General features: G+C 38.4%; 2 protein-coding genes across 3 annotated transcripts; both read right to left on the bottom strand.

Moving 5' to 3' along the window:
- Window positions 1-683: 683 nt before the first annotated feature.
- LOC114525925 (myoferlin-like) lies at window positions 684-26,537 on the bottom strand. The gene is made up of 59 exons (XM_028547383.1): window positions 26,269-26,537; window positions 24,191-24,249; window positions 24,023-24,114; window positions 23,736-23,841; window positions 23,377-23,501; window positions 23,239-23,296; window positions 22,873-23,004; window positions 22,640-22,705; window positions 22,479-22,529; window positions 22,370-22,400; window positions 22,133-22,197; window positions 21,779-21,838; window positions 21,652-21,702; window positions 21,302-21,348; window positions 21,078-21,160; window positions 20,874-20,923; window positions 20,667-20,720; window positions 20,467-20,535; window positions 20,146-20,189; window positions 19,956-20,032; window positions 19,734-19,834; window positions 19,417-19,530; window positions 18,874-18,973; window positions 18,595-18,797; window positions 18,295-18,398; window positions 10,818-10,899; window positions 10,542-10,652; window positions 10,307-10,462; window positions 10,034-10,180; window positions 9,686-9,763; window positions 9,427-9,506; window positions 9,149-9,269; window positions 8,945-9,077; window positions 8,738-8,877; window positions 7,984-8,157; window positions 7,844-7,901; window positions 7,590-7,667; window positions 7,053-7,234; window positions 6,754-6,906; window positions 6,565-6,663; window positions 6,061-6,225; window positions 5,776-5,938; window positions 5,475-5,524; window positions 5,281-5,394; window positions 4,879-5,007; window positions 4,637-4,762; window positions 4,377-4,504; window positions 4,132-4,302; window positions 3,715-3,866; window positions 3,452-3,594; window positions 3,180-3,268; window positions 2,996-3,091; window positions 2,810-2,857; window positions 2,617-2,707; window positions 2,291-2,390; window positions 1,933-2,138; window positions 1,686-1,795; window positions 1,168-1,315; window positions 684-1,069 (listed from the first exon to the last, which is right to left on the bottom strand). Exons 1-59 carry the CDS (start codon window positions 26,393-26,395, stop codon window positions 1,037-1,039), a joined length of 6,123 nt encoding a protein of 2,040 aa, XP_028403184.1. The 5' UTR covers window positions 26,396-26,537; the 3' UTR covers window positions 684-1,036.
- LOC114525926 (kelch domain-containing protein 8A-like) lies at window positions 11,237-17,923 on the bottom strand. Of its 2 annotated transcripts, none has more exons than XM_028547384.1 (2): window positions 14,324-16,204; window positions 11,237-11,965 (listed from the first exon to the last, which is right to left on the bottom strand). In XM_028547384.1, the coding sequence occupies exons 1-2, from the start codon at window positions 15,355-15,357 to the stop codon at window positions 11,419-11,421; spliced, it is 1,581 nt and encodes a 526-aa protein (XP_028403185.1). In that variant the 5' UTR covers window positions 15,358-16,204; the 3' UTR covers window positions 11,237-11,418. The 2 variants fall into 2 exon arrangements, with proteins under 2 accessions (XP_028403185.1, XP_028403186.1); XM_028547385.1 differs by lacking the exons at window positions 11,237-11,965; window positions 14,324-16,204 and adding exons at window positions 13,346-14,286; window positions 16,707-17,923.
- Window positions 26,538-27,223: the final 686 nt, after the last annotated feature.

The following is a 27,223-nucleotide window of genomic DNA, read 5'->3' on the forward strand; positions in this document are numbered from 1 at the left end:
CTTGATTTGCATAGAATTGTGGGATCGCACACTGATCTATGTATGTGGGGAGTGGCTTTTTGGTTAGAAGTCCATGTTTATAATAAAGAGTTACAAAGTTTGCTTACCAAAAATCGTCCACTACAGTCTGTTTCATGACTTTCATCCGTATGGGAATCTTCAGGTGGTAGACATTCGACAACCGCAAACGAACCCCCAGCCTCAAGGCCGAATTAAACGAGAACGCAAGTCCTGAAGTCCATCGCATGTTTACTTGCTGTGACTTGTGTCAGACGATAGACAAGTCTTCGCAAGTCATCGCAAGTAGACAGCCAACGAGATACAAGCAAGCACAAGAAAAAAACTTGCGACGGACTTGCGTCTTCGTTTGATTCGGACTTCACACTCAAAGCCATCTCTAAACTCAACCCCCGTCACAACCTCAAATCCAACTGCAACCTACACCCCAAGCACAACATCCACTCACATAGACCCCAACCCCAAACGCAACCTCAAGCCATACCTTAACCTTACCCCCACCGAAACTAACCTCGTCTCAAACCTGATAATCAACCACAATAAACATACATACACCGATACACAACAACCACTAATTGGATTTGATAACCGAAAAACGAAAAGCATAACCATTATCTATCACTAGCCAGTTGGAAGACCAGATCATGTGGTGAAACCAATGGACAATTTATTCATCCTGCTGTTACTATTAGCTCGCCAATATTGCTTCATTAGATCTTATACCCTGACCGTTACCTATAACATCGTACTATTAAACAATTCATGTCCATTCACGAATCAAAAATATATATAAAAATAGTTAAATTTTAAATAGTATTTTTGATTATATAAATACAAATATGTTGCTATCTTATATAAATATGACTATAAACTATCGTGTTTCTAATCTCTTCCTGAATCCATATTATCATAGTATGAAAATATAACAGCGTATAAAAAATTAAAATTTATCTTCGGGGGATTTGTAATCGAGTTATAAAATTTACACTATTTGTGAGCTGAGAGAAAACGGTGAATTTCATGCCTTCATCAATTTCTTTACAGAATATCCCTGCGAAAAAAAGGCAAAGTAAATATGGGATTGTTTGCAGATGATTATTCCTACGTCACACAAAAAGGCCAGTCCTAAAATGAGGCGATAATACTTACTGGGGCAGCATATATAAACACGCCAATCAATAATAGTATAAGCGCCAACACAATGAAACCAATGATGTACCATTTGTAATTTCGCCAAATGACGAAACGAAATGATTTCCAAGGATTTGAAAGCCACAAGAATGATGTCTCCGGTCGTCTAAAATAGTCAGATGCAGCCCATTATAGAATTCGAAGTGGTTGGTTAAGAAGAATCTGTTCTTTCTAGTTCCCTCTACAATATTTAGGCCCACCCGTGAGGGAATGGTCTGTATAGCTACCCTCTGTCAATGCTCATCACCTCTCACTTTTTATCCTGCAACTTCTATTGACTAAGATCAACTACAATCCACTAACATCAATTCACATCAACTCTCATTCCCTCTCATCAACTTGTCTCATCCTTTTACAACCCCTTTTCAACTCGCCTTTCCTTGACGACATTTGATGAGAGTTCTCTGCTGTGACAAACCAGACTCCCTCGCCAATTGCCATCAAATTATTAAACTCATCATCTATAATGCTCTTACTTAGGTTTCTTCAAAGTCGGGTGCTGGTTTGGTTCGTCCTGTCCCTTTCCAGCAGGCTTTGCCTCGGCTTCATCGCTCTCCAGTAACTCTATCGTCAGCTCGACTTTGCCCTGAGGTAAAAAAAAGATTCAATTCATCACAAAATGAAAAACGCGTCAATCCTTATGAAATGCTAATCTTATACAAATCCAAACAAATTTGACGTAGAGAATTAGCTGATATGAAAATGTGTTTTTTTTCCACTGACCGTTAGTTTAGTGACTTTGTGTTTCTTCTTCTTCGAGCGGCCCTTCTGCTTGACCTTGACCTGACCAATCACAGGCCACCAGCCGTAGAAACGACGTTGTTCAAACAGTGATCCTCCTGCGCGGTTTACCAACGCCAAATGATCTTTTATTTTGCCAGGATCACTGAAAGGCATGGGGACACCTTCCAAGTCCAAAACAACAGAACCTGGTTGATGTTAATGTATGAAACGAGTTAAAACCATGTAATCATTTTGGGAAAAACACGGATGATTGAATAAGGATGTTCAAGGATGTATTGCAAAGGTAAAAATTAGTGGACAATACAAATCTTCTATTTGGTACAAAGCCGAAACTTACCTATAAAGTCATCCCTTGATATCAAGTCGTTGTCCCAAATTTGAATGCCAAGTTGAGGACGGACCTTTTCAGTTCGTTCATTTAAAGACCAGAAATGTTCCTATACAAGACGGCATAATGCGAATGAAAAAAATGTCCATTGTGGAGAATGTCGATAAAAACTAGAATGAATTGGGCTTGTTTCGCAAACAAAGATGACAGACGTTTAGAAATCGTCTTCAATTCATGAAGAGATATGCTTGAAATTACTTGAATCAATCTTGTTTTTTTATAGAAGGATAGGGATCACCTTTCTAGTTTGAAAGAAAAAATTACTCTTTCCGTACCTTCTTCTTCACCAACAGCACCTTTTCTGCATCCATGTATTCAAATGGGAAAATCATTCGCCAGTTGAACATTCCCTCCCCATTCAAAGACCTGGAAAGAAGTAAAGTTTGCCAATCAGTAAATACAACGCATGTGAATCAAGCTAATCTTCCCAGATAACGAGGGGCAATTTAAAAGCTTTATTCAACTGACCTGTAGTGAGTATCAGTAGATTGCTTTTTATTTATTCCAGCCATCCAACTAAAAACAAAACGTAAATATTACAAACCTTTGAGCGACTCACTGGCAGACAACATCAATTTATAAAATCCTTTTATATATGAAGCGATGAACTGTTTCTGCATGAGTGTTTTCAATAAGAATTAGAAAAAAACCTACCATTTCACATAAATATCGCTCATTTTCTCCCCGGCTAGATTGCTTTCTTGCAAGTACACATCCTTCGTGTTCCAAACAATCACCCGAAGTTCGTATCTAGTCAATTTTCAATTGATGTGAATTGAGTAAAAAAGTAACTAAACCAATGGATTCAGGATCTGAACTGAACTGGATCACAACTTACTTCTTTGGTTTCCGAGGTGAGATGTCAATTGGTGGCCCAGGTTGTCCGTTGTATTCAGGGAAAATGTCGACAAACATTTCAAGTTTACCCTGTCGAAATGATTATAAACACGGAAGTTTGAATGTGCACTCTTAGTCTCGTGTATTCGTAGCGTAACTGTGATGTTTATTTGAATACAGCTTTTGACTGTGGTGTCTTATGATACCATAATATTCTTCGTCAAGTAAGATTGGCAAAAACATCGTTTTCAACTGAAGAAACGTTCGTCTTACCTGTGAAAATCCTGGATGCAAACTGCTCATGAGATCTCTCGTCTCGACGTGTTCAGAAACGAGGGATTGCAATGAATTTAAAACATGAAGAGCAAGACGCTCGCGTTCCGGGCCAAGATTTGGGTCTTCAACTGGCTCCGGTTCTGAAAATGCATTTGTAAGACTGAGTAAATACTTACAAGGTCCATCGCACTAGCTCCGTTGCTAACCTGGTTTTTACTGCATGTCTAATGTCTCTAGGCAAATATACTTTCGTAACTAACCGAATTCATCCAAAGAGTAGGCATTTCCGTTCAGGAGAATGAGATTCGAACCGTTGTATCGAGGTGGAGGCATATTATTGTATTTACAGTAATTCTCTAAGATAACAGTCGGAGTGTATCCGCTGCCAAGCCGCCATTTGTTTGGACCAGATCTGGAGTTAAAGCAGAAAGAATCATCGTTATTGGTCATCATCAGAGTCATAGACTTCATCGATAGTCATAATCATCGATCATCATTATCATCGATCATTGTTATCATTATCATTATCATCATCGTCTTGATCATAATCATCACAATCATCATCATCATCATCGATCATCATCGATCATTTAACGTCATCACAAATCATTTATCGTCATCACATATTACAAATACCAAAATATCATCAAACTATAGATTGTTAGATCAAATCTTACATGGAATAGCTCATTGGTAGCCCAGCGATGGCATGACTCAAAGATAATAATCTATTTTCAAGATCAATCACAGTCTCTCCGATAAGATCATCTGAGGACACCATATCATAATCCATGACTTTAACCTTAAGATCCTTCACCACTGGAATTCTAGCTTGAAATTCGAACACTCTAGAAAAGCATAAAAATACTCTTGGAAATTGCAAAGAACTCGGCAATAGAAATGACAAGATATGGCTTCGTACTTTCCAAAGTCCACCTCCAGCGCGTTGTATGCACGATTTTCTCTGTCATCAAAGCATTGCTTTCCAAGAGAGACAACAAGATAAGGATCTGCCAAACCATTCAGGTCTTGTGGAGTCAAATCGTACGCCTGGATAGAACAAGAACAATTGTAACTGTACAAAACTTTGACTACTTCCATACGAAGGTGGTCTTGTGAGAGAACCGTCAACCAAAAGGTTTAAAACAAAGTTTGAAATAAAGTCTTCAGACTTCAACTCACCCTGACGATGTAAACTCTTATCGTACATTTGACTGGTTTCGCTATTGGCAGTCTATCGTCTCTGAATATTCGTGGAGGTAAGGGAACGCTGCGATCTTCAGGTAAAGAATAGATGGAAAGAGTTCCCTAAAAGATAAATTTATACCCTCACATCAGTTTTCCAAAACCCAGAGACCCTGTGCATGTGTTTGACCATACGCCTTGCTTGGTCACCTATTATCATTCCAAATCCCTCATCGTACCTTGAATTCTCCAACCGTGCCGTCATCTTCATCGTCTTCAACAGATTTGAATTTTCCGCGTCGCAATGGAAACGTTTTAATGAAATCTTGAAACCGATCGAATTGCTTTTCCAACTCGTTGAAATAGATCTAAAAACACGGTAATTAAGTTTGGAAGAAATACTTCAGGTCATAGAAGTAATCACATTGCTTCAAATCGCTTCCCAATCAATACTGAGATAACGTATCGATTAAGTATCGATTAAGTATCAATTGAGTATCCATTAAGTATCGATTAAGTATCCATTAAGTATCGATGAAATGATCACATACAGTGATGGAAATTGAGGTCATGTCACACACACACACATCTTTATCGAGAAAACCGTTAATATAACGTGAAAATTTATAAAAATTATTTACTTTTATCTTGTCGAAGTTTTCTGGGTAGTCCATGGACTTTTCCTGAGTGTCAGGACGCGAGGCGTAATATTTCGACCACCAATCTATGCTATCTTTCTCGTCGTCAATAAAAACCTGTGAATCATGATCCAGATATTCAGAAATATTTCCTTGAATCAATTTGTCTAAAATAACAAAATGATGTTTATGCAAACCTCACTGGTACTTTCTTGCTCGACATCGATCTTGGAGTAGTCAAAGGAAGCTATATGCAAGAAAATTATATATTATACTTTATTAAAATTACAGCTATTTGTTCTTTACATTGACAACTGTTTCCTCCTAAATTTTTACGCGGCAAAAGTAATTTAAGTCCACAATGAAACTTCTTCCCAGAAGAAATGGGTGTTTACTGTAAAATGAACTCGAACATGTTTAAGAAAGAAAATAAAGCGATTGCCTAATCATTTCTCTTCTTTATCAATAGTTTTTCTATATTAGTCAAGATCAACTCACCTTGATCAACGCCCTCGACCATCGGAGTCAGTGGTTCTTTCCCCCGAAATATCCTGGCACTCTCGATGACGCATACCCCCACGGTAGGATTACGACCAAACGAACGACTGTCTCGAACTCGGATTGTGATTGGCGGAGTGTAGAGATCTTCCTTTGGGAGATCCTAATAAAAACCAAATATGTCACATTTAATGATTCCTACTGTCAGAGCTCATTCACCAAAACTTCAAATGTTTACTGGGTTGAACAGGCATGAACGTGCAACTTGATAGCATGGCAACTTACAACGTCAAAGTTGAGTATTCGATTCTCTTGAAAATTTGGATTCTTTTTGATATTTTTCAGACTGCCAGTTTTCTTGATTTCCCCTCCAATTTCGATCTCGACTATCGGCGATTTTATGTTCATGCCATGAAACCGTTTAAGATTACGAACACCCCAGCATAACACCTTCAAGGCAAAAGAAAGGAGTACCATTGGATTAACTGATGCTAGCTAGGACTATTACTCTAATAATCTTACGATTAAATGAACTTGTGGTAGTTTTCCACAGGTTCTATTCAATAGTTATCAGTGGCGTAGTCAGCCTGACGATTTTGTCCCGCTATGTAAATTTCGAGTTGTTATAATTATTCATATCTTTGGAAATTCATTGTTTTCGCAGTCAATGAACACCGAAATATTATAGCATAGCGGGACATATTGTCAGGCTTGATACGCTACTGATAGTTATTCACTACAAGCAACGCTCTTCGTCCTATTCAATTCGTACGACAACAGACAACTTACTTCTACAGCTGTTCTTTGCACAACGGGTCGGATTTCAGGCGGAATCGCATAGAAACCGTTGACGGAAGACGGGAGAGATGGTGCACAATGTTCTTCATCCTGAATGAAAAGATTGCAATAATGTCATACACATTCTCTGTCGTTCGTTATCAGTTCTTACAAGACTATCGTTTAACATTTCTATCTTACCACAAAGAGTTCAAAAGCAGCCAGAATATCTCCACAATGATCAGCTCCGTTCCAAACTTTGTGCCAAGATAATCGCGTCGTCGGCGCCGAATCCTGTTCCGGTAGAAAGACTAAAGGTTCTGTTTGAATACGGCCAAGAAAATCGTGTTTACCCTAAATATATATTACCAAACAAAACACGACTTAGTTTATTACAAGCGCTAAGATCAATAATGCCATCTGATTCACCAATGATGAACAAACAAAAAGCGAAATCTAGAATGAAATAATCAAATGATCTAGCACTGAAATGCACTCACCACCGGATCGTAGTCAAATATTTCCAGTAAAACGTCCGGAGGATTTTCCGTCAACTGATCGAAATGGCCGTAAATGGGGACGTTTTCAAGCACCAGCATTTGGTCCCAGGTCGGATTCAATTTCTTGAAGATAATCTTGGACGTTGCGCTTCGAGGACCAAACGATAGTTGGACATATGGATCTAGAAAATCAACAATGATGAGCTTTTTAGTGTAATGAAATGGCCAACTTCAGTTGAAATACTGTAATATGTTCAAATACGATGCACTAAGGTGCTTCCTTTATACGGTAAAAATGGCCAGACAGATCCTGTTGTATTTCAGTACAGACAGATTACTGGTATTTTAGAGAGTTTCGAAAACTCTGCATTCAAGTTATTCACATCTGCCTAGCACGGAAAAGACAGTCTCATAGCTATATTCTTAACAAAATACACCGGCTATTTCAATTCAAAATATGACCGGTTTCACCATTTTGACCGATTGAAAGAAAGCGCTGCTAGTTTCTCTCTTGTGATGATGAGTTCTCTGTAATACCTGCTAGACCATTTGGATCTGATGGCAAAAGATTTCTGGCTTGATAAATGTGCGCTCGAAACTGGCACATTAGCGGTTCTGTACAAAGAATTTAGGAAAACAATATTGAAAACAATAAACAGTTTGATACACTGATCAGATATGACTCGCACAAAAAAAGAATTCTACCCTCAAAAAAGTGTCAATGATAAATAACAATGTCCTTCATTCGAGGAAAGATTTGTTGAAAACTCGAGTCATTTGGTCTTACTCACTTTTAAAATAAAGAAAAATTCGTGGGGCATTTAAAACAGGTTCTTCTTCATCCTTGCCCTAAAATAAATTCAGTACAAAATATTTACATCACGGTTGATAAAAATCTTTCTTTAAGAAAATCTACCTAAAATATCTTTACCTTTCCAACCGTCAGACTGAACACAGGTTCTGGAGCATTCGGGTCATCGCGCACTAATTTTCGGTGCCATCTTCGACGTCGCACCATGTCGAATCCTTTCCTTTTGCTGTGGAATCTTGTCGTGAAGGCCTTAGCAAACTCCCAGCCATCCTTCGACTTGCTGTCTTCCGGCGCCTGAAAAACAAACTCGCATACATTGGATATTGCTTGAGCTGTTTCATTACGAAGAAAAATGATGGAATCAGGAAGGTTGAAAGTGAAACACTGAATAAAACAGTAAGTACTAGACTAGTCAGGCTAGTATTAGTAGCAACAGTCAGCACTCAGTCAGACTAGCAGTACTACAATGATCAACTGACATTGAGGAAGGTTGAAAGTGAAACACTGAATAAAACATTGCAAAGCAGTAAGTACTAGACTAGTCTGGCTAGTATTAGTAGCAACAGTCAGCACTCAGTCAGACTAGCAGTACTACAATGATCAACTGACATTGAGGAAGGTTGAAAGTGAAACACTGAATAAAACATTGCAAAGCAGTAAGTACTAGACTAGTCTGGCTAGTATTAGTAGCAACAGTCAGCACTCAGTCAGACTAGCAGTACTACAATGTTCAACTGACATTGAGGAAGGTTGAAAGTAAAACACTGAATAAAACGAAGCATTGAGTGCTCTAGACCAGCTTGTTTTAACAACACCCAGCCAGCAAGGCAAACAGTACTGCTCAACTGGCAAACCTACTCATGACTGTTCATACCTTTATCGCTGGATCACGCTTCTGAACCTCAACGCTCTGTCTCTCTCTCACAAGTCTTCTTCGACGACAAAAATGATATTTCTTTTCAACAGCTTCGAAGTTTGTCGATCCAAATGTCGTCTCAACGGCGTATTCCCAACCTGGTAAGGAAAAACACAAAATCAATCCCCGGGTAACAACAAGGAAAGGAATCGACAAGTCTTTTACCATCAAAATCCACGGCCCGATTCAAGTCTATTTTCCATCCGTCTTTACTAGACCAGTCCCAACCCTTTGGTGGTTTAATGGCGTCGACAGATTGGATTGCATTTCCTTGTTCGTCTGATAACGTCTCGCCGTTCTGATGAGAGCAATCAAAATGTACTTTAAACGGCGCAATTTAATCGCTTGTAATGAAAATTCTATGCTTACAATGTCAGTCCAAGGTGAATCTGTCGTTGGCAACCACTTTCCACCCGGAAACATTCGATATTCGTTTTGAAATGCGTCCTCAAGGAACCATTTATGACCAGTATCCTTGCGGAAATGAGTACTAGATGTAGAGTATTTTTTAATTTTGAGAATAATGGTTTTTATCAATAAAATATGTACATGTTTGCTCAAAATATCTCAGCTCTTTTCCCGAGGAATTTACCAGGCGATCAAAGACAATAGTGTTGGCTTGGCTGGATGGCATCATCATAGCTTACCTTAGCTCAGGATTGATAAACCACGAACCATCGAATTTCCAACCAACTGGCTCGACAAATTTATCCTTCGGAAGCTTGAGCTACAAAAAACAAAAGGTTTGTTAGAATTTCAAATTTGCAAAACTGATCTGAAAGCTACTGTCCGTAGGTAGAGTATAATAAAAATAGGATGAAATAATAGTTTTCAGTCAACTGAGAGCTAAGTATGTGTCTGTATATTACAAAAGTTTGACGTGGTTGTATAAGTTCGCAAACGTACCGTTCCTTTAGCGTTAGAAAAGGATGGTCTTGTCAGTCCTCTTGAAGTCCATTGACCCAACCACATCTGGTTTTCATACTACAGAAGTTGTATCGTAAAAACTATTATTACGGTATTACCTTTGAGGTATCGTAGATTTTGAAGAGAAGTGATACACGTTATGATGAATGAAAACAATTTTCCACCGGATTTTACGTTATCTGATTTGGTTGGCCACGAAAAAAGTGGTTCACTAGCGAAATCTTTGCATATTTTTTTGAAATGATTGAGAACATCCATGCAAGCCAAGCGAGAATGCAAATGATTCGCAAGTGAACCATTTCTCTGCAAGAGAAAATCCAGACTTACAGTTTCAGCAAAGAGCGAAAGATCTCCTCCACTCTTCCTCAATTCCTCCCATTCGCCTTGATATTTCTCCAGACCCAACCACAGCATCACTCGAAGCAAAGCCGGTATTTCAGGCAGTTCCTTATCTCTGTTTCTTTTTCCTGGATACTGTAGAAAATAATAAAGATTCACGGTTATAAACATAGCAAAACACAGGCGATATTCCATGATTCTTCAAAAACCTTTCCAAAACCAACATCATATAATTTCATTCAGTCACAGTTAAAAACAAACCTTCAAGTTAATATCAATGACTTTTCCACAACGCATTCCTCTCTGTTCTTCTTCAGGAGTATACAAAAGCTCGTGTGCAGGGATACGACAGTATGCAATTCGTTGTGTCCCTCCTTTTAACATCCAAATGATCACGTCTGGCATGCTGTTCTGAGGCTAAAAAGAAGAGATTCTTAATCTCAAAATACAGATACTCCTGATAGCTTCAGACTGTATATCGACTCATTACACTGACCTCGATTGCAATATTTTGTAACTTTTTGAGAAATCCTTCCGTTGTCAAAACAGCATCACTCAGGTCGACGATGTTGTTGCGAAGTTTGAACGCATCATTGGCGATGTCACTCTTCAGAAGAGAAGAAAGTTATGGTGGTTCTTTGAGGCTTGATTTAATTTTACTTGGGTTGCGCGAAGAGCATTTAAGCGTAGTACAACACAGTGGATCGTCAGATGCTGTGTTTCTCTAACAGATAACGGCAAGCAGGTAGTTCATAAAAAATTGATCACTTACCAAGGTAGAGTTTCGTCTGTCGTTCAACAACAAGTCCAGATTGGTAACTCCGTGCATTCTGGCGTGCAGGTTAGGGAGAGGCCTGGAAACGATAATTATACATTACGTGTTAGAGAAAAAGTGACTGATATCATATAGCTCAGTGGAAAGAGATTAGGCACTATCAGAAATCCAAATGGGAGATATCGACAATACTGTACTCTTCCTGAAAACAAGAAAAACGTCTCATAGCAGCTGTGTATTGAGTTAAAAAGACTCATTCCTTCCCATTTGATGTTATTCAGCGATGGCTAATACTGAGAGCTCCGTATTTTTCCAATCGTGAACAATTATTGTGGAAAAAAATATTTTATTATTTCAATCAATTATTTAAATTTTATTAATCATACAAATTTTACCTAAACAAGCTATTTGGAGTAGTTAACAGCAAAAAGTTAATCTTTGAACGCCACTATGGCCAAAATTAAATGTGATTTATTGTTTGACTATTCGACATTTAGGTATATTAAATATTTTATCTTTAGGTATAGTAAATATTTTATCTATTGCTGTTCAATTTGTTCATAACAGTTCATTTGCAACATGATGGTCAATGAAATTGTCATAATTGAAATATGTCCCTTTTGACGACAATAGCTGAAGATAAATATCTTTGTTCGTTCATCGAAGGCAGTTTTTTCCAGGAACGTGATGAAAAGTTATAACCATTTACTTCATTTATACCTTTCTTAATCGGGACCTTATTCCCACCACCAATTACCACCAGCATGTTTTCCTGAAATACAGCAGCACAGCCAATTAGCTGTGTCTCCATGACCAACAGAACCTCGCTCTTGCCAGTTTTATGATCATACTGGATAACTTTATTGCTGACATTTTTTTTGTCATCCAGGCCTCCGATCAACAGCATGGTGTCATCTCGACGAACTGTTGCCAAAGTTTTAACAGGTGATGGTAATGGCGGCATTTCGACACATTCATTTCTTGTAATGTCAAATAGCTCCACATCACTTTGCGCTCCAATACAACCATTTCCACCAGCTATCAAAACTTTATCATCAAACAACTCGACTCCATGATACGCTCGTTTCTTCTTCATGCGACAGAGCAACTTGGATGAATAAGGTGGAACAAGAAGCAACTCGTATATCGTATCAAAATACTCGCGAAATGACGCGGAACAGCCACCAATAATGAGCAGACGATTGCCATAGACCACGCACTTATGACCAGCCACTTTGACAGGGAGATTGACAGAAAAGTGTTTCCATTGTGGAGTATGATTATTGAGATCGAATACTTCAATACTATCTAAACACTTTGTTATAACTCTGGACGACGAACCGCCACAAACCAGAATCTGATTCTGAAACACAACAGCTGCAAAATGACAACGTGGTGTTTTCGCCTCGGGTAGTGGCGCCCACGTTTGGTTAAACAAACTAAATTTCTCGACGAACGAAGCGAATTTTTCTGCTTCGATATCCACTCCCCCGATGACAAAAATTTCACAACTCATGGAATCGACTAAGTTGTTAACATTTCGACAGGAACTCGTCAGATTTTCGATCGCGACCGTCATTCTCGCCATTTGCTCTCTGCCCTCTTTCATTTCTTTCAAAATTTCATGTTGCGTTGATTTAATTCCTGCGAGATCTTTCTTCATTTCGTCAACATCACGTCGTAAGACACAGCCGTGTGTTTCATATTTATTGTAAGACATCTTCTCTCGACAGTCGTCACAAGATATTGTTTTGAAGCGACATAGTTCGGTCTCGTGTTGTTTAACATCTCGTCTATTGACGACATCATCGCAGCCTTCATTGGAGCAATGAACTGGCGTGTACTCGCAGTCCTGAACGTGTCTTGGTAGTGCTTCGAGTTCGAGAACCACATCGCAGCCTCTCTCAGCGTGGTCACAATTGATCTTCAAACGTGAAACGAAATCAGAGATAATTCTCGGTGCTTTACGAAGCGTATCTACGGTCAGTTTCTGTTGACAGACAGGACAACTGAGCGAGGTCTTCTCCAGATGCTTCTTGATGCAACATGAACAGAAGTAATGCTCGTTGTTTTCACATTGCATCGGATCTTTTAAAACACCAAGGCAGATCGAGCAAACTAAGCCTTCGTCAACCGTTGACTGAAAGCGATTTGTGTCGAAACCCTCAGCCGTATTCTTTGCCGATGCGATATGAAATCACATCTTTAACACGACCAGAAACACCTCTTTATAAATCTAGAGTGCATTTTAGAAACGACTCTCTGTCTTTAAAGACAAAGTTAAAAGCAAAACGATTAGATTTGTATTCAGTGGATAATCCGCCTATTTATTACTTGGAACTGGTCTTCCAGGAAAATGCTAATTCACGGCAGTCTTGTGATAGGAGGTCATAACCTTAGGAACTATATTTGGTGTACAACAGGAATCATGCACTACCAGTTAGAAAACTAGTGTTCACCCCCTGAAATTGTCTCAAAAATATTTCTCAAACCTAAAGAATTTCATCATATATTTTTTAGTACTTATACAACAGTTCTTAGTGCTAATCATGCATGGGATAGAAAACAAAGTCAACAAGTTATAACTATTATGAAAACAAGTAACTAAATGTTGAAGGTCCAGACCTCATGAGATGGTGTTTGTACTAAAATGCTTCAAAACCATCATGCATGCAATGATAATGTTTTCTTTTATCATCCGAAAGTTACAGTGCTTTGTATATTTTAATGACAAATGGTTAATCTTTGAACTCCAATATGGCCATTGTTTTTTTATTTTGAACAAATGTTCGGCATGCTTTAGGTGTATTTATATTTTATCTATTGCCGTTCATGTTGTATCATTTATTTGTATGTGTGATGTTATAATTGAACTTGCCACACATGTTTCATGTCAAGCCAAACGCTAGTAAGGCTGGAAAATGTCTTCGTGCAGCATTGGTTAGTACGTGAAATGTCAAGATTGAAATATGTCCCTTTTGACGATAACAGCAGAAAATGAATATCTTTGTTCGTACATCGAAGGCAGTTTTTTCCAGGAACGCGATGAAAAGTTATAACCATTTACTTCATTTACACTGTTCTCAACCGGGGCATCTTTCCTACCACCAATTACCACAAGCGTGTTTCCCTGAAGTACAGCAGCACAACCAACTAGCCTTGTCTTCATGACAAACAGAACCTTGCTTTTGCCAGTTTTATGATCATATTGGATAACGTTATTGCTGACATTTATTTTGTCATCCATCCCTCCGATCAACAGCATGGTGTCATCTCGACGAATTGTCGCCATAGTTTTAACAGGTGATGGTAATGGCGGCATTTCGACACATTCATTTCTTGTGATGTCAAATAGCTCCACATCACTTTGCGCTCCACGTCCATCATTTCCACCAGCTATCAAAACTTTATCATCAAACAACTCGACTCCATGAAACGCTCGTTTCTTCTTCATGCGACAGAGCAACTTGGATGAATAAGGTGGAACAAGAAGCAACTCGTATATCGTATCCAAATGTTCCAAATACTCAGAAAGTTTTGCCCAACCACCAATAATTAGCAGACGATTGCCATAGACGACGCACTTATGACCAGCCACTTTGACAGGGAGATTGACAGAAAAGTGTTTCCATTCTGGAGTATGATTGTTTAGATCGAATACTTCAATACTATCTAAACCATTTCTCAAAAGTCTGGACGAAGAACCGCCACAAACCAGAATCTGATTCTGAAACACAACAGCTGCAAAATGACAACGTGGTGTTATCAACTCGGGTAGTGGCGCCCACGTTTGGTTAAACAAACTAAATTTCTCGACGGACGAAACGATTTTTTTTGCTTCGATATCCAATCCACCGATGACAAAAATTTCACAACCGATGGAATTGACTAAGTTGTTAACATTTCGACAGGACCTCGTCAGATTTTCGATCGCGACCGTCATTTTCGCCATTTGCTCTCTTCCTTCTTTCATTTCTTTTAAAATTTCATGTTGTGTTGACTTCATTGCTGCGAGATCTTTCTTCATTTCGTCAAAATCACGTCGTAAGACACAGCCGTGTGTTTCATATTTATTGTAAGGCATCTTCTCTCGACAATCGTCACAGGATATTGTTTTGAAGCGACATCGTTCGGTTTCGTGTTGTTTAACATCTCGTCTATTGACGACATCATCGCAGCCTTCATTGGAGCAATGAACTGGCGTGTACTCGCAGTCTTGAACGTGTCTTGGTAGTGCTTCGAGTTCGAGAACCACATCGCAGCCTCTCTCAGCGTGGTCACAATTGATCTTCAAACGTGAAACGAAATCTGAAATAATTCTCGGTGCTTTACGCAACGTCTCTACGGTCAGTTTCTGTTGACAGACAGGACAACTGAGCGAAGTCTTCTCCAGATGCTTCTTGATGCAACATGAACAAAAGTAATGTTCGTTGTTTTCACATTGCATCGGATCTCTTAAAACATCAAGGCAGATCGAGCAAATGAAGCTTTGATCAACAGTTGACTGAAAGCGATTTGTGTCGAAACCCTCAGCCATATTCAATGCCGATGCGATATGAAATCACATCTTTAACACGACCAGAAACACCTCTTTATAAATCTAAAGCGCATTTTAGAAACGACTCTGTGTCTTTAAAGACAAAGTTAAAAGCAAAACGATTAGATTTGTATTCAGTGGATAATCCGCCCATTTATTACTTTGAACTGGTCTTCTAGGGGAATGCAAATTCACGACAGTCTTGTGATAAGAGGTCATAACCTTAGGAACCATATTTGGTATACAACAGGAATCATGCACTACCAGTTAAAAAACTAGTTTTCACCCCTTGAAATTGTCTCAATATTATTTCTCAAACCTAAAGAATTTCATCATATATTTTTTAGTACTTATACAACAGTTCTTAGTGCTAATCATGGGATAGAAAACAAAGTCAACGAGATATAACTATTATGAAAACAAGTAATTAAATTTCGAAGGTCCAGACCTCATGAGATGGTGCTTGTATTAAAATGCATCAAAACCATGGTGCATGCAATGATAATGTTTTCTTTTATCATCCGAAAATTACAGTGCTTTGTATATTTTAGGCGAAAGATAACGCATGGATTAAAGAGAAATAAAAATGGACGAAACAACATAAAACGAAACAGAAAGTATCGGCCTGTTGTAAAGAACAAACTCATGTTTTGGGGTTCTCCGAAATACGTTCATTGTAATGCCGTAATCTATATGTAATGCCGTTCATTCGATAAATATACTTAAAGTTATCATCTTCCGCTCCTAAAATGTTATAACAGCAGCTAAAAAGCAACTTTATTTCAAACATGAAGTGTATAATGTTTGAAATATGCCTTAGTATATCAATATTCGTCTGTATAGAAATGTCAAAATTCGAATATTTTCCTTTTGACAATAACTGTGGAAGATAGACACCTCTGTTCGCCCATTGAAGGCAGTTTTGTCCAAGTACGCGATGAAAAGTTATAACAAGTTAGTTCGTCGACAGCGTTTTTTAACGGTATCTCTTGCGCTCCACCGATCACCGCAAGCGCGTTCTCTTGATACAAAGCAGCGCAGCTAACAAGATTTCTATTCATAACCAACAGGACTTCACTTTGGCCAGTTTTGTGATCATATTGGATGATCTTATCGCTGACGTTGTCCTTGTCATCCATCCCTCCGATCAACAGCATGGTGTCATCTCGACGTACTGTCGCCATACCCGCAATGGGTGATGGTAACGGCGGCATTTCGATGCATTCATTTCTTGTTATGTCAAATAATTCCACACCCGTTCCTGCTTCACTTCCACCAGCGATCAAAACTTTATCATCAAACAACTCGACTCCATGAAACGCTCGTTTCTTCTTCATGCGACAGAGCAACTTGGATGAAAAAGGTGGAACAAGAAGCAACTCGTATATCGTATCAAAATATCTAACATCATCGCGAGTGCCACCAATAATAAGCAGACAATCACCGTAGATGGCGCACTGATGACCATATACCTTGATAGGGAGATTGACAGAAAACGGCTTCCATTCTGAGTAATTGCTGTTCATATTTAGCACCTCGATACTGTCCGTAGAATCGTTCAAAACCTTCCAGCTGCAAGAACCACCACAAAGCAAAATCTGATTTTGAAACACAACAGCTGCTGAACCAAATCGTGCTGTTTTTAAATCAGCTAGTCTTGTCCACGTTTGATTGAACAAGTTGAGTTTCTCGACAGACGAGATGACCTGATCTCTATTCGGATCCACTCCTCCGATGACGACAATATCACAACTCATGGAATCGACCAATTTGTTTACATTTCGACACGACATCGCCAGATTTTCAACCATTCTCACCATTTCCTTTCTGCTCTCTTTCATCTCGTTTATAATTTCATTTTGCGTCGATTTCATTCCTGCGAGATCTTTCTTCATTTCGTCAACATCACGTCGTAAGACACAGCCGTGTGTGTCATATTTACTGTAAGGCATCTTCTCTCGACAGTCGTCACAGGACATCATCCTGAAGCGACATCGTTCGGTCTCGTGTTGTTTAACATCTCGTCTATTGACGACATCATCGCAGCCTTCATTGGAGCAATGAACTGGCGTGTACTCGCAGTCTTGAACGTGTCTTGGTAGTGCTTCGAGTTCGAGAACCACATCGCAGCCTCTCTCAGCGTGGTCACAATTGATCTTCAAACGTGAAACGAAATCTGAAATAATTCTCGGTGCTTTACGCAGCGTCTCTACGGTCAGTTTCTGTTGACAGACAGGACAACTGAGCGAGGTCTTCTCCAGATGCTTCTTGATGCAACATGAACAGAAATAATGTTCGTTGTTTTCACATTGCATCGGATCTTTTAAAACACCAAGGCAGATAGAGCAAATGAAGCTTTGATCAACAGTTAATTGAAAGCGATTTGTGTCGAAACCCTCGGCCATATTCTTTGTTGACACAATCAAATCACATCTTGTAACACAACCATGCACAAATAACTCTTCATCTAGCTATATAGGGAGAATTTCAGATACGATTCTTCGTAGACAAGTCCAAAGTAAAACAATTGGATCGGCAAACAGCGTAACCGAATACCTAGTCTTTCATCAGGAAATACCAATTCTAGTGCAATCTAATCGTTACGGTTCATGACCATTGTGACTATATTTGGTTCACAGCAGGAAACTTTTATGCATTTATGATACATTCCTTGTGCGCATACTGAAACAATAAATGCCTGAACGTTTGCCTACTGTTTTGAAGGAAATTTTGATATTAATCGGCCTTATGCATGAGGCCAAAGATTCCCTTTGTTTACATATCGTAAATCGTAATACGATCGTCGAAACTCGCCATTAGAAACAGTCAACTAATCCCAAAACAATTTATTTCAATATTGTCTTGTCGATATATGATTTTCGACGTCAACGTTTCTAAATTTGCAATGAGAATACGATTATACGAAGAACTGAATACCTGCAGTCGTCAAGAAGCTGGTCCAAGATTTGACAAAGAACCTCCAAGCATTCTGTCTCTTCGCCTTTCGATAGAATAACTTTTACCAATTCGATGTTCTTTTCCTGAGAAAGAAATGAGTTGATCTCACATGAAAGAGGTTCTAGTGTCGCTTATAACTAAAGCAAAATGTAAGGAACGAAGAGTTTTCCAATTGAGCTGTCATTCAAAATGCATCCTTTAAGAATAGGAATTGCTATTGCCCATTATAAGATGAGTGTTGCCGGTTTTGTCAGAAAACAAATATATTAGCCTTCTTACCAGTCTGTGACAAGCTTTTACTAGTTTGTTCAACACTCCTAGACGGAATGTAATATCTTCCCAATGTGAATCCACGCGAACACAGGGTTTGGTACCAGACCACGGCAGATAGTAGTACTTCTCGCCGTCAAACACGGGATTTGTGGGAGGAGTTGTGGATGACGATGGTTTAAATGAGTTGTCCAGTTTATTACCATAGTTACCTATCATATTATGAATTGATAGAGATCAGTTCTGGCTCAAGACTCCTAGCACTTGACTGAATCAAATTTTTCTCACCTATGCTGACTTCAAATTCAATTGGCGAGTCGTGCACTGACAACATGGTTGCTTCAAGGAAACTTGCAAGAAGACGGAACTTTGAGCGTCGCATGAACGGCTGAAGAAGACAATGGGAAACAATTAAAACACAATTCTGAAATATCTCCTGACCAAAACGATAATTAGGATTCGCAAACCTTTAGTTTATTAACCATATAAGACTTATTAAACATCAGGGGCCGGTTGTATCAAGCCCGTTTAGCTTAAACGGTGGATAAGTCAAAATTAAATAACACTCTTACATCTCTCTTGAATATGTCAACTTGAATATTATGCACTGAATATGTAGTTGCAAACAGTATCTTTGTATTAAGGTCAAAAGCATTTAGTTCGCTTGTTGAATAAAACGATAGACCTGCTTTCCATTTTGAACTTATCCACCGTTTAGGCTAAACGGGCTTGATACAACCGGGCCCTGAACTTTAGACGTGAACTTGTTTCTAAAGTTTACATAACAAACTGGACATGCAAACTTCCTGGGAGTTTCTAGATGTTTCTTACCTGAACTTTGAGAACGTCTGATTGACTTATCGTGTCTTTTTCCGCCGTGATGCTCGTGTTGAGTTTTGCTTCCAGTTCAAGCAACACTCGACCACGATAAGCGACGCCTTCTCCCTAAATGTGAGCAAAAGAAAACGTCAGCTTTATAGTATTGTATATTCCTAAGTCCTTGACTCCTCGTTGAATTTCAGAAAGGATTGAGGCAGTTTTCATCACTCAAAAACAATGACGCTGAGTCGGTTGTTCATGAAAGTTCAACACACAAAACTCTTGTTGCTTGGAGCAGTGATGAATGAACTTTGTTTACAACAACTCACATTTCCTTGGTTCAATTCTTCATATTCGTCTGGCAAATCCGAAAACTCTCTGGTCGATCCATACAGGTTTACAAAACAGGGTCCAAAACATGGGAGATACCCTGAATGGATTAATACAAGTTAGTTTATGGAGTTACACCAAGTTTTTTCAAGCAAATCGTCAACGCACGCTGCCTCAAAAGCAATAAAAAATAATTCTTATTGTATGATAGCATTCCACACCTGAACCGCCATTTCCTGAAATCTCTGACAGTGGAAAAAATTTTGTACCGATGACATCGTCTGCCGTGAGCCGGTCCCTACGAAAAACATCGAATTATTTCTGCGCTAAAATAGTTGTGTATCAGTAAAAAGTTTATATATATATAGTTTGATATAAAAGCGATACTATATTTTGACATATTTCACATACCAGTCGACCAACTGAATCTTTAATCTATCACACATGGACGGGAACTAAAAGCGATAGTTAAAAAGAGCGGTTTTCATAAACTAACGACTGCTTCATTTCCTTCATTGCAATTCTGCGAGAATCAGTTTAGATCTAATGAAACTGAAAAGCTTTCTCAAATATACGTACAATTGGATTTGTGGTAAAACCGTAAAACTACACCACAATGTTTAGTTTGAAAGATTACCTAACTCTAGGTTTTCAGAACTATATGTTCGCAGTATAAACAGAACGCAATTCGTTATACTGTTGCAAAGACTCCAAAGATTATATTCGTCTTACTTGGAATGGCAAATGAAGAATTTCGTTGAATGCCGGATTGTTGGAAGAATAAATGGTTTCGCTGGTTGCCTGAAATATGAATCATAGAGTTAAAGACAGACGGAAAATGGCAGAATGCGACACTGAAGATCATTGAAGTTTTGTTATTTGCTCAGAAAAGAACGATGATGTCTGGTTGGACAAATTTTGTTGTAACAAACCTTGGTTCCAGCAAATGTGACAATGCAGTACGGATCAACCAAATCTTTTGCCTGCTGTAAAATTAGAAACAATACATAATATTTGAAGTCAAAGAATTTAAACCTTAAAATAGCCGGAGAGAAAACATGATAAAGGATCCAATTTGATGGTGTGGCATTAAGCTACACACGGAGAACATTGCAAGGGTTTGGGATAACGTATCTTACCTTGCGAATTCTTAAAGTCTTCTTTACGTTTTGGACAAAATCGGAATCCACTACAACGTAAAAAGCAAACTTTGAAGATGCAAATGATTATTCAAATGTACGCCTATGATTCTTTCAATGTATTCATGGGCTTGTTGGCTCAAAGACGTGGTTACTCTCAACAGTCAGACTCAGGCAAGAAAAACATTCATGCTAGCAGCTTACTTTGAGGAAGATCCTCCGCTTTGTAGATCTTTATAAAAAACACTGCAGATGTCAAAGCAACGCCAGGCGAACGAAGCAAATTTCTTCAAAGAAAAAATGTTATATTTAGTTGGTGCTTTAAAAAAAACAAACTCTATCACTGCAAATATCAACAAATCCGCCATTCTCTGTTAGAAATATTATGGACATTATTGAATCAACTATAAAAATATTTTGTTTCTTACGCTTCGATATCGTCCTCATCTGGATCACTACCAATATTTTCTAACGGCTGAAAGAAGACGAAAACGTGTATTTCAAAAACCAACAGTTAGCCATGAACGCTAACCTTGCAAGAACTATTGTCAATTGCTTTATCCCTAATAACTTGCAATTTTCCATATTTTAAGGTCGACAAATTGCAAAGCAATGAAATTGTAGTACTTTTTCATCCATAATACAATTGTTTGACATTCGACTGTATATAAGCAGAATACTAAAGGATGGCGTATTCTCGTTGCATTCCTATAGCTATATATGGCTGGGAAAAAATCCAATTTTCTGTGTAGGCCATGCACTTGTAATTCATACTCACCGGAGAAGTTGCACCAGGCTGTAATACAACCATACTGGTCTTCAAATAACCCTGCAAAACACGGCGAAGAAATTTAGTTATATATCGTTGCCTAACCGATGACAAACCGTAATATGTTTCAACATACAGCAAGAGTCTTTCCTGAGTCCTGAGATTCATCTTGACCAACTGTAGACTGTTCCAAACCCTAGAAGTAAATGAATATACACTTTGTGTGTTCGAATGAAGCCAAGGCTACTGTTAAAGGAACAAGGCTTGAACTAGTTTGAGATTAAACTAGCTTAAACTAATTAGTAAATTGAGGCTCGATGTAAGAGCTTTTCATATCTCACACCTGCATATCACACGTTTCACAAGGACGTTCAATCAACGCTCTTGGATATTCCTTATGGTCGGAATTTGTATTCACTGTTTTGACAATCAATCTGATTGTAGTGTGTTCGCAATATATTACCTTGTACTAATACGAGAAGGAATTTACCTTGACTACAGTTTCCTGATCCTCCGGTTCAGTAAGTAGTAACCATTTGCGAAGTAGGCAGTGATCTTGAAAATAAAATAGATTGTCAGGCGTTTTGTAAAGGTTTGAGGGAAGTAAACATGCATCGATAGGACATGCCATGGAAGAAAACCAAACAGTTGGCTTAATAATGCAGTTTTTCCAGGGAAAATACGTTTCTTGTTGTCGCCGAAAGCGTATATTAAAGATCTACCGTACCTTTAGAATCGTAAACAAATCCCACATCACACTAAACGAGAAAGATAGTAATGGATTGGCAACGAAAACGGTTCATTTTCAAGTTGACATATAAACTACAAAAGCTCACCTTGAACACTCCGAGCAAGGAGTCTGAACGTAACAAACGGGAATTGAAAACCTTAAGAGTTTGAAGAAGAAGTATTAATTTATGGCATTTAAGAATTTAACTAAAAGTATATAAAGAATAAAAAATACATGGTCTTATATTTTATTAGTCAGACTTATCACCTCGAATTTTATTTCTTGGCCAAAAAGATCATTCGGAGTTATTGCCGAGAAGTTAAAGAAGAGCGTCTGGAAAGAAAAGAATAAAGGAATATATTTTGGGAGAAAGAAACGTGAAGCTTCCTTAAATAGAAACATGACCATATTCCGGTGTATTCGACCTTCACTAATATTTTTATTACCAAGGTTGAGTATACCATATTCCTGTCTATCCTGACATATTCACCTCGCCATACCTGATTGTAGTAAGGTCTGTTTGTTGACTGACGGACCTGCGTCTGTCTTTTCTTGTTTCCAATAGTGACTCTGGTCACAGGATTGATGTCGTTGCCCTCAAGCTGACGTGCCTCGATTACTTTAATACGAATCTAAATTAAAACCCCCCAGAAAACTTTATTTCAAAATAAAAGAGTGCTATCTGGGTTAACAGAGGACAAGGCGCTGGAATGAACCGGTTTCCTCTTCGGATAAGTTCTTAAAGAAGACCATTGTCAAGTTGCATTGAGAGGGAAGCTATGTTCTTTTGGAAAAAGCAGCCATGTTTAGGAGATGTTCTGTTTTTGGAATTTTAAAAGGAGAACAAATCTCGAAAATTCACACACCTGGAAATCAAGAGGTTTGTCTGGCAGAGAGAGTCGTTGCTTTCTGGTTTCCTCTGATCTGTAAAGACAAAAAAGTGGTGGATTGAATGAACTTGTCCTCATTGAAGGGAAGACATCTTAAAAGTATTTTCCCCGTACCGTTTGGAATCTCGTTTTTCGTCCGTGTCGTCGTCAGAGTCGTCTTGAGCATTTTCTTTGTCTTTTTCAGCCTCAGCTCCGTTTGATGTCGGACAGATGTACTCCAGGTCGCAGGAGAATTTATACTAAACGAGAAATTTAGAAATATTGCAAAAACAAATCGAGAAAGTTACGACAAGAGACGAGAGGACTTCCGGCCTGAATGAACATCGATGCACAAGCACATTGAAACAGAATCGCGAAAGAGGAAATTGCACTCATATGAAGTGCCAAGAGTCCTTAGCAGAAATCTAAACAACCCTCTATCTTAGAGATGAATGACGTTCGCCTTCATGGATACGAATAAAAGCAAAACATACTTCAGTAGGGTTGCCATAGCCATCGGTGAGGTTGACATCAACATGCGTTTTGTCTTCCTTTCTTTCAGCAAGTGACTCCAAAAATACCTTCGCTTTTCCTAGAAGTCTGAAAGCCATTTAAATATATTTATGTAAAACCACATAACTATTAATTTGTCTAGGTGCACCATGCAGATTTATTGCTGCAAAGCTTTCGGGCCTTCACGAGGGCGACTGGCTGCTAATTGATGAAATTAGACTTATTTTATTTACATGTCAAGACACAACCAGGAGATTCTTCTGATTACCTGTTTTTCCAGTATTTCTCCTGTTCAAAGATTTTCACTTTAACATAATCAGTCGGTTCCAGGTCTCGTGCGTGTAAGTCCCATTCCAGTGCCTGAAAGATATTCAAAGAGGAAAAAAAGACTCGTAGAAAAATATCATATTTGGGTCGTATTTGAATTGAGACAAACCTCCTTCCAAATTGCTTCTAATTCTTCCGTAGCTCCAGGCTCAGTTTTCCTTTTAACACCTGAAGAAAAGAACAAAACAGAAGATTTTAAAACTTTCTTCCAAAAGATGATGGATTCTGTGCAGTCTCCGTGTGGTAGTTGAGGTGATAGACTGTTGCAAAATGTATTTCACTATTTTGCTCTTCTGGGCAACCATTATAAGCTGCAAAAAAAAATTACAACGAAGAATAATAAAGAAGAAAGCCGATCCTTGTCTTGATCATGCAAAGTAGCTGTTTTGTAGCGATGGTCAAGTAGTGAATGCAAATATGGACGGCGAAGTGTATTTCAAATGTGCCAAAAATAGCGCCAAGGTTCGTCCGTATTGGCTTGAAGTGGATCACTTACTTTCACATGGGAACATTTGTGTCGAGGAATTGAATATTTTCGAGGCAGAGGAGACAAGGACAAGTTGCACTTCAATTTATTAACGAAATCTCAAGTGAAGAAGCTATCTTCTTAAAAAACTTATGAATATTGGTAAATATGAAAGTAGGTCATGTCAAGTATGTTCCTCACGATCCTTCACACAATATGGCACTCTTGAGAATGGAAATTTTTTGTGGAAATGTTACTGACTTATTTGTAGAAGTTTCAAGACTCATTATCTGATCGAAATAGCGTTATTTAATAAAAGAATAAAAGCCTTGCAGTCACGAAAATTCTCGATCTCAAGGGGCAGTTAATTCAGTTCGAAAAAGCCCGACTAATAGAAACCAACTAGCGAGATCGCTGTTTATTTTGCGAGCTCTCGTTTGCAGGTTGCCTTTCAGACAAAAAGCAATCAGCGGAATGATCCGTGGGCTCCTCGACTACATTTCATGTACGACGGAAACTGACAAAACTAGGAAGAAGTTCGTAGCTTGTCGGACTTGCCTAAATTTACTTTTAATAGCTTTCAAATAACCATGTCTCTTTGTTATCGATGACGTTATCAGACATCCTTAGTCACTTACGCTCAAACATACGGTTAAAGATGTCGTACAATTGTGATACAATGCATTTGAAATCAAATCACGTAATTGAATGTCATTGAAATCAAATCATGCGATAGAATGTCATTGAAATCAAATCATGAATTTATAGCTGTTTACTTGCGAAAAGCAAGTCCTATATCTCGGATATTCGTCAGCATACTCCAGTGGGCATTACTATGCAGATATCATCGCGGGCGAATTGAAAAAGCTTAATCACGCGCATCGGCCACTTATGGTGACAAAATAATAGAAATCTCCATAGTGAAAATGGAAAAGTCAGAAATTAATAAAAACATAACGAATTTGAATGAACTCTCGACTTTTTAGCGTCTGATAAAGAAGGTGTTAAACCCACACAAAAATCTGTGCTTTTTTCTAACTTTTAGACCCGGTTTTTACGCCGTTTACCCAAACCAAAAAAATTAAAATTTGTGCGGGTTTTTAGGTTTCAATTCATGCCGAATAGCACAATATATTAAAAACAACGCGCAGAGTCAAATATTCTAACGTTACATTTCATTTAGACGTTGTGAAATTCGCTGCTAGACTGCCCTAGAAATTTCCAACTATAATCAAGACAGAATACAAAACGTGCTTTTCGACACTGTAAACCATCAATTTCAACAAAGTTCCTACCACAGCATGTTTACCTTTTTGTTAGATCAAATTACCGGTCAAGTTTGGCAGGGAAATATATCATAAAAAGTCCGACAACAATACATATATTGACTGAAATTCCCAATACTCTATTCACAAGGGACGAATTGTAGCTACTAACGTTTCTATAAGAAGAGATGTCTGCCAAAAAAACGTTACGTATAAAGGTTTGGGGAGAACGCAATTCCACCCAGGGAACATCTTTTATCCTAGTTGTTTCCGAATAAATACAAGAGCTACACTCTCTCTCTCTGTGAGAACTTACACTAATGGCGTAATGCCTAATGGTTACCCCAGCTATACTCCGTAACATACAATATATCGTATTAAAACTAATCCTATACTGGAGCCACGATGATAAAAGCAATATTAAACTATCATATTGACAAAACAAATCGATCTAACCTTTGAATTCAAGCACAACGAATGGAGCGCTTCCTTTCGTCTTCTTCTGCAAACCAACTAAATTCGTTGCTTTGAAATTCAGACCTCTCAGTATGTATTCCGATATAATTCGTTTCTCTCGCTCCATTCTCCACGTTTCCCAATTTACCAATTCAGAGTATCGCTCGCTGGATGTTTCCTTGGCATTTTGAGAACAAATTCGAGTCCAATTTTACAAGGAAATCGCGACAAAGTTTATGAAATTGCTTTCGACGCTTATTTAAACAAGCTTCGTTTTAAAAAAGCACACTCTGACTCGCGAAGCGAATCGGCAATCCTGTGGATAAGCTAATGAAAATATTGCTATGCTTGAGTGAGTACTTCAGAATATCAGCGTGAATATATTTAAGTTTTTCAAAAATGGTAATTTTGTCCAATTCAACGACGTTTTCCTGCTGTTTCGTCTCATCTCAGTAAATAGCTCGGTATAGTTGCAATATTAAGGAAAGTTTGAGGAGGTGAATAATTTTTTTAAAAGTATAATTTCAGGCTTGAAACGTTTTTCGCACGATGCTGATTGTCTGCAAAACTCATTGTCAGCGATAGTTGGGAAGCGAATTTGCCAGGCCTGTTAGTTTAATTATGTTATTTTTCGAAAGACGATTGCATTTTAGACAAACCGATAAGGATTGCAGATTGTTGGCTCAAAGCCTAGTATGATGGAACTCCTGCATCAACTATATCGATGTCCAAAAAAAGTCCCTCCTCTATTGAAATGAAGCTTTTGTTGGAATTTGAATGCATGATCAACGCAGTAGTGTGTAAATAGCGTAGTTATTAGGTTGAGGCATTCAAATAAAGCGTCTTGCCTTCAATTGGGTTTTTCATAAAATTATTAAGGCAATCAGATCTAACAAAAGCTTGATTTCAATAGAGGGGACATTTTTTGGGACACCCTGTACATCGATGTCACAAA

Source organism: Dendronephthya gigantea, unplaced genomic scaffold (assembly GCF_004324835.1).
Source record: "Dendronephthya gigantea isolate DGI-Jeju-01 unplaced genomic scaffold, DenGig_1.0 000036F, whole genome shotgun sequence".
Taxonomy (NCBI): Eukaryota; Metazoa; Cnidaria; class Anthozoa; order Malacalcyonacea; family Nephtheidae; genus Dendronephthya; species Dendronephthya gigantea.

Excerpts from the sequence above, each read along its gene's own strand:
- LOC114525926 (XM_028547384.1), bottom strand. The coding sequence starts at position 15,357 with ATGGCTGAGGGTTTCGACACAAATCGCTTTCAGTCAACTGTTGATCAA. Across the intron at positions 11,966-14,323 it reads TTGGAACATTTGGATACGAT|ATACGAGTTGCTTCTTGTTC; the intron begins ATACGAGTTGCT and ends TTTTGATACGAT.
- LOC114525925 (XM_028547383.1), bottom strand. The coding sequence starts at position 26,395 with ATGGAGCGAGAGAAACGAATTATATCGGAATACATACTGAGAGGTCTG. Across the intron at positions 23,502-23,735 it reads GCTATGGCAACCCTACTGAA|TATAAATTCTCCTGCGACCT; the intron begins GTATGTTTTGCT and ends TTTCTCGTTTAG. Across the intron at positions 3,269-3,451 it reads TGCATCCAGGATTTTCACAG|GGTAAACTTGAAATGTTTGT; the intron begins GTAAGACGAACG and ends TCATTTCGACAG.